The sequence below is a fragment of the Saitoella complicata genome (assembly GCF_001661265.1).
Source record: "Saitoella complicata NRRL Y-17804 unplaced genomic scaffold SAICOscaffold_10, whole genome shotgun sequence".
Classification (NCBI taxonomy): Eukaryota; Fungi; Ascomycota; class Saitoellomycetes; order Saitoellales; family Saitoellaceae; genus Saitoella; species Saitoella complicata.
This window is the reverse complement of record NW_017567001.1, coordinates 459999-465998: the sequence shown is the minus strand read 5'-3', so window position 1 is coordinate 465998 and position 6000 is coordinate 459999. Positions and strand designations below refer to the sequence as shown.

Sequence of the window (6000 nt, the reverse complement as noted above, 5' to 3'; positions counted from 1 at the left end):
CCTAACCCTAACCCTAACCCTAACCCTAACCCTAACCCTAACCCTAACCCTAACCCTAACCCTAACCCTAACCCTAACCCTAACCCTAACCCTAACCCTAACCCTAACCCTAACCCTAACCCTAACCCTAAGTTGACGACGCTTTCAAATCCAAGTTGATCAAGTACTCCGTGGGCTTTTGTATCACATAACTGCACTCTCTTTACCTAAACCTTACTACCGTCATTTCTAGTTTACTTAGGTAACATTTTGCTCATTTGGCTTGACCTTTTCAATTGCGAGGCAAACAATCTGTCGGCTGACATTTTCCTCGGTGGACTTGGTTATCTCGACCTGGAGACAGTCATGTAGTTACTCAATGTTTTTCTCACAAGTTTTCACCTTGTCAACGAGAATACAGTTCTTGGGTGAGATGACGTTTTCATGACTTTAGGTTGGGGTTTTGCTTCGATGAGATATGTGATAATCATTTTCCTACTGCGAAAGAGAAATTACGTTTTTTTCGAGCTAGTATCTGGATCCAACATATCGTCCTTGACGCCACGATTTTTCCAATCGGAATGATATGTTTGACAACTATACAACGTATCTTGTAAGAATCTGGCATTCAAGCGTCAATATATATAAGGGAGCTTTACTCCCTTATATAAACCCTTATATAACTAAGAACTTCGAGTGCGCGCCAATCGGTTACGTGACGATTCCAGATGTGAATGACGTCATGACGTCACCGTCGAGAATCGAAGCGACCGCACGTTAAATCCAGCTGCAGTCAGCCGTCTGTTCTCCGCCAAACTCACCACCAAAAACATCACAAGCAAACATCATGGGTATCCTTGACAACCTCTACTCCGTCGTCGAGCTCGGCCACTTCGAATGGCCCGTCCGCAACTCTCACCCAACACACCCCATGACGGTCCACTTCCCTCTCACCTTCCTCTCCGCTGCATACACTGCCGATCTCCTTCACTACGGTATCCAGCACCTCGGTCCCTTGGCGCGCTTCACACCTTACCTCGCCGACATCTCCAAGTTTGGCTACGTCAGCAACATCCTTGGTCTCCTCACTTCCATCCCGTCCATCACCTCCGGAAGCGCAGAATTGTGGGAGCTATACAAGACCGGCGGCATCAACCGTAAGGACAAGGAACTCACACACCCCAAGTCGCACGAGGAATACGTCGACAGATCCGTCCGTATCGGACTCTACCACGGTGCACTAAACGCCGTCGCATTCTCCATCTCGACCTACAACTGGTGGGTCCGCAGAAAGATCCCCGGCTTCCACCCCACTGGCGGCAACGTCCTTCTGAGTGCGATCGCTATGGGTGGTATTGCTTTCTCTGCCGGTTTGGGAGGTGAGCTTGTTTACGGAAAGGCTGTTGGTGTTCAGAGAATGGGTTACGCACGCGATGAGAAGATCGAGGGGAGGAAGGAGGGTCAGGCGCTGGCGGATGCAAAGGCACAGTAACCGATTCCAGCAATTGAGATGTACGATGGAGATGAAAAACCTAAGGCCAAATAGTAATACAAAGCACTGCATATCCACACTATCCTGCAGGGTTCAAGGTTGCGTGAGTCTTGCGTGTGCACGGTCCGCCTTGAAGTTACGCTCTGGGACTCCGTCGAAGATCCGTCTCGACTAAACCATACACTAGCCGAATTATGTGAACGCCGTAGCATTCCTACACCTTGCGACTCCCGAACTGCTCCTCAAAATACTCCTCCAAACCCAACACCTCCACTTCAGGGAACAGTTCCTTATGAACCTCGCCCTTCGGCCTCCTAAACCTCCCCTCTCCTTGCGCGCTCTTCACAATGAACCAAAAATCCGGCGGGAAGGGACTCGTACTCTTCAACTCCTCAGGCGCCGAATCAGGATCGGCGATGATCCCGTGCGCTTCATCCAACGAGAACGTTTGGCGCTTGACCGGCGTCGGCGAGTACTTCTCCATCAATTCAGCCCAATGCGCTTGTGAGACTGTGTGCGAAGGGAAGTTCAGTGTCTTGTTCTCCGAGATGTTGGGATCACGGGAGAGGAGGGCGGCGGTGTACTTTGCTACATCGCCGATATGCGAAAACTCTGCCTTTGCTTCCGCGTCCCCAACGACTGGTACAACGACCTCACTCTGACTCTTCACCTTCCCGACATCCGCCCACGGGCACCAGAATGGCTCCCAGGCTTGGTTGTAGAAGTCGCCGCAGCCGATGATGGTGTATGAGAGCGTGCCCTCGTCGATAGCAGCATGGAGAGTAAGATACTCGTTGAACTTAGCTTTGGAGTCCCACATGGCGTGCGTCAGGGAGGTGAAGGCGGGGTTGTAGTGAACAGAGGAGGATGGAGGGCGATAAGTGTGATGGGAGCCGAATTCGGAGGGAATGAAGCGTTTGACGCCTACGAGAAGTTAGTCTCCGTACGTGGGTCGAAGGAGTAAAGCATGGTTACTTACCCGCTTTCACTGCCGCCTCTAGGATCTCGTACTGCGCTTCGATTCCTGGACCATTGAGCACGCTGACGACGGCATCCACGCCCTTCAACTTCTCCACCATCTCGGCCTCATCCTTCAATTCGCTCACAACAACTTCAATCCTCTCGTCCTTAGGCAAGTTCTCGAACTCCTCCTTCTCGGAGGGACGCACGAAGGTGCGAATCGTGGGCTTGTAAGATGAGTTCGGAGGATCGAGGAGAGCTTGAAGGAAGAACGCGCCGAGATGACCTGTCGAGCCGAAGAGGGCTATTGTTTGGAAGGGCGAAGACATTGCGGTAGTATAGGTGGTATGGATCAATTGAAACTCGTGCTAGGGAGGAAGAACGGTTTGGCCGGGCGAGGAATTTAAGGTGTGGATGCATCGAGGGCCATATTGCGCGAGCGTTATGTCACTTCCGCCCAGGCAGAATTAGCCGAGTGACCACGGCAATTATGAAGCCTTGACAGGCTTCAGGCTGCTCTTTTTCCATTTTGCACTCATTCTGAAAAGATATTTGAGTTCAAGGTCGTCAGTTGTCCGGTCGTCCGACTCGATCATCTTTACGTCACCATCGAGAATCATGATCGTAGGACATTCGATATCCCCGCATCTACCTCAGCTGCTGTGAATCGTACTTGAAAAGGACCTCCACCAGCTGCTCCAGACTTTACGACAAAAACCACAATGACATCTCTTCGCCGTTACGTCCTTACCACTCCCAATCGCATTACCCGGCGCACCGGCGGCCGTATTACAACTCGCACCTTCACAATCACCCCCTTCCTCTCCTCTTCCACCTCCGGCACAGGTCGTCAAGACACCCCTCCTCCCCCATCTCACCCTGAGACCTCTAAGATCGATTCCCACCGGAAGCCCGCCTCTGCCCAGTCTGAGGAGACTCCTACCGGCATGGATGGAAAGCCATTGACCCAGGGAAAGCAGAAGGAGGAAAGTGGTAATGCTAGTCAGCCAAATGCGGGTGTGACGACGAGTGGGCCAGAGGGGTTTGGCCGGGATAAGGGTGTTCAAAAGGAGGGACCGAAGGACTGAGTTCCGTGTTCAATGGGTCCAGCATTGACTATGTCAATATTTGAGACAGGTGTGTACGATAAATAGTGAGGATGGCGGACATGGGTGTGTGAAAGTTGCGTCAAGTTGTGCATTATTCGGGCCAAAATATTCTTGCTGTTCGTCCACTATCGTGATCATGTGTGAGGTCCGCTACTACGTTGATCTATCCGGTAAGAATACCAAGAAGGTGGCCCGTTTACGCTCCGGAAGCGTGGGAAATATCATTTCCCAGTTAATCTAATCAGAGGCAGAGTTAATGTTCATATGAAACGATCCATTTCCCATTCAATTTTCATCGTTAACCTCATACTCTCCTTTCCCCTCCTTTATGCGCAGCCAGCTGCGGCCCTCATTTTCTTCCCTCTCCCACCTCCCTTCCTCTCATACAACTCCATACCTCCTCGCCATGATCGTCGAGAAAATCGCAAACGCCGCCAAACTACTCAAGATCCCGAAGAACCAACTCAACCCACTATGGTTCTGTCCAGGCACTTCGACGTTCATACCCCATAATCCCGTAACGAGGTTAAGCGGAACGAGAATCGTACCAAGGACCGTGAGTCGCGAGAGGACATCGTTCGTTTCATTGTTGACGCGGGTCATGTTGATGGAGATTTGGGCGAGGTAGTTGGAGTGTGATCGCGACAACATCTTCTCGTAGTGGTTCAGGTTTTGGGTCTGTACGTTGCGGTTAGTCAAACAGAGCACATGTAAGAACCCCAATCAGAACAGCAACGAACCATGGTAACGATATGATCCTGAATATCGCCGAGATACAACCCGATCTCGCTTCGAGGCGCAACATCCCACTGCTCGTTGCACCTCTTCGCGAACCCCTTGATGACATCCGCCTTACTCCCCAACAACCTCAAAAGACCCATAACCTTCTTTCTGCACTCGCCGATGCGCCTCAACATGTTTCCACCATTTTCTCCTTCGTCTTCGGAATCAGACTCGTCGGATCCAGAGTGCATCTTCAGGACAACGTCATCGATTGCGTCGACTTCGTATTCGATACGATGAATGAGCGGAGCGAACGCGTCAGTGATATCGTCGATAAGAGCGTATGAGATCCAATCTGAAGATACGGTGATGTAATCAGACAAATGCCGAATACGTCGACGGACGTTTGCTGGGTGCGGCGTAGGCGTAAAATGGAACTGTATGAAATCATCGTCAGCGCTCAACTACAAACACAGATCTTGATGGCTACACACCGAGATAACCGCATCCCTAAATACCACGATGTACATGTTCACCGGCTCCAAATAATCCTCACTTGCAGGATCCTGCTCAAAACTCCTGAAACTGACCAAGTAGTAATTCCGGAACAACTCGACCTTCTCTCGCGTCTCTTCCATACTGATGTCTTCGGTGGTCAAGGGATGGATACCGAAGGCTTTGGAGAGCATCTTCATCTCGGAATCGGTAGGCTGATTCACATCGAGCCACCATAATCCCGTATCCTTGCCCAATACGTCCTCCCACCTCTCGCCCTCACGGAGGATATCAGACATGGACGGCGAATGTACCGTCCCACCAACACTCTCCGAGAAAAACGTAAACCTCCACGGCCTTTCCTCCTCCGGTTTCGGGTTACCGGACCATTGTCCCCTAAACCTCAATCTCCCTTCCACCGCAGCGGGCTCACTCAACCTTCGGACCCTCACCCTCGACGGACTCCTCGAACTCGACTCCTCATCGCCCGATCCATACTCAGGCTTCTCTTCTCGCGTCCAATCATCCAAAACATCGTAATTCGGCCAAGAATACATGGCTTCTCCAGTGGTCGTGTCCTCGACGGGAAAACACACATCTTCCTCCGCCTTACTCTGACTTCTGTTCCTATTATCTTCTCCTTCCCATGGTCTGTCCCCAGCGTCAGAGTGCGTGTCGGTAGGGTCATCATACAACCTGCCATCGCCTGCCTCGGAGGGCGTCCCGGAGCTGAGAGCATGAGGCAGACTTCCCATATCGACCCCAGAAGGTGGGAGATCCTCGCCCGGCAGCGCTCTCTGAGCAATTGGAAGCTGTATGCGCTGACCGGACAAGTTGATTCCTGACACGCTGGGTCGACCAGCAGTCGGACGTCTTTGCGATGGCGGCGGTGACGCATAGGATGATGGAACGGACGATGGATTGTTGATACTCTTTCGGTCGGTAGGTGACGAAGACGCCGTACCAGGCATAGTGCCATACCCATCACGATGCGAAACAAGGTCCTCCGAAATAGGCGTCATCCGTGAACGTTGAGAGCGGTGTCGATGCCGATTTGACGACGTTCGTTTCGCAAGTGACGGTCTGTGCTGACGTCCGGCCTGAGATCCCTTTCTCAGCAACGAGGAACTCTCGTCCTTGTCCTCCTCACTCGAACCTTCGCTATCTGACGCTTCACTGGCCGGTTCGCCATCACTTGGAGGATTGTTCGGATCCTTTGGCGCAATCCATAGTCTGCTTCCT

General features: G+C 51.8%; 3 protein-coding genes across 3 annotated transcripts; 1 reads left to right on the top strand and 2 right to left on the bottom strand.

Moving 5' to 3' along the window:
- The first annotated feature begins 782 nt into the window (after positions 1-782).
- SAICODRAFT_30196 (uncharacterized protein) lies at positions 783-1720 on the top strand. The gene has a single exon (XM_019167616.1). It carries the CDS (start codon positions 827-829, stop codon positions 1469-1471), a length of 645 nt encoding a protein of 214 aa, XP_019024650.1. The 5' UTR covers positions 783-826; the 3' UTR covers positions 1472-1720.
- Positions 1686-2760, bottom strand: SAICODRAFT_56354 (NAD(P)-binding protein; the record flags this gene model as incomplete). The annotated part of the gene is made up of 2 exons (XM_019169441.1): positions 1686-2395; positions 2451-2760. 2 exons carry the CDS (start codon positions 2758-2760, stop codon positions 1686-1688), a joined length of 1020 nt encoding a protein of 339 aa, XP_019024649.1.
- Positions 2761-3921: 1161 nt separating this feature from the next.
- On the bottom strand, positions 3922-5315 carry SAICODRAFT_56493 (cora-domain-containing protein; the record flags this gene model as incomplete). Its single annotated transcript, XM_019169455.1, has 3 exons — positions 3922-4218; positions 4281-4700; positions 4758-5315. 3 exons carry the CDS (start codon positions 5313-5315, stop codon positions 3922-3924), a joined length of 1275 nt encoding a protein of 424 aa, XP_019024648.1.
- Between the last annotated feature and the right edge of the window lie 685 nt (positions 5316-6000).

Coding starts and splice junctions, on each gene's coding strand:
- SAICODRAFT_30196 (XM_019167616.1), top strand. CDS start 827: ATGGGTATCCTTGACAACCTCTACTCCGTCGTCGAGCTCGGCCACTTC.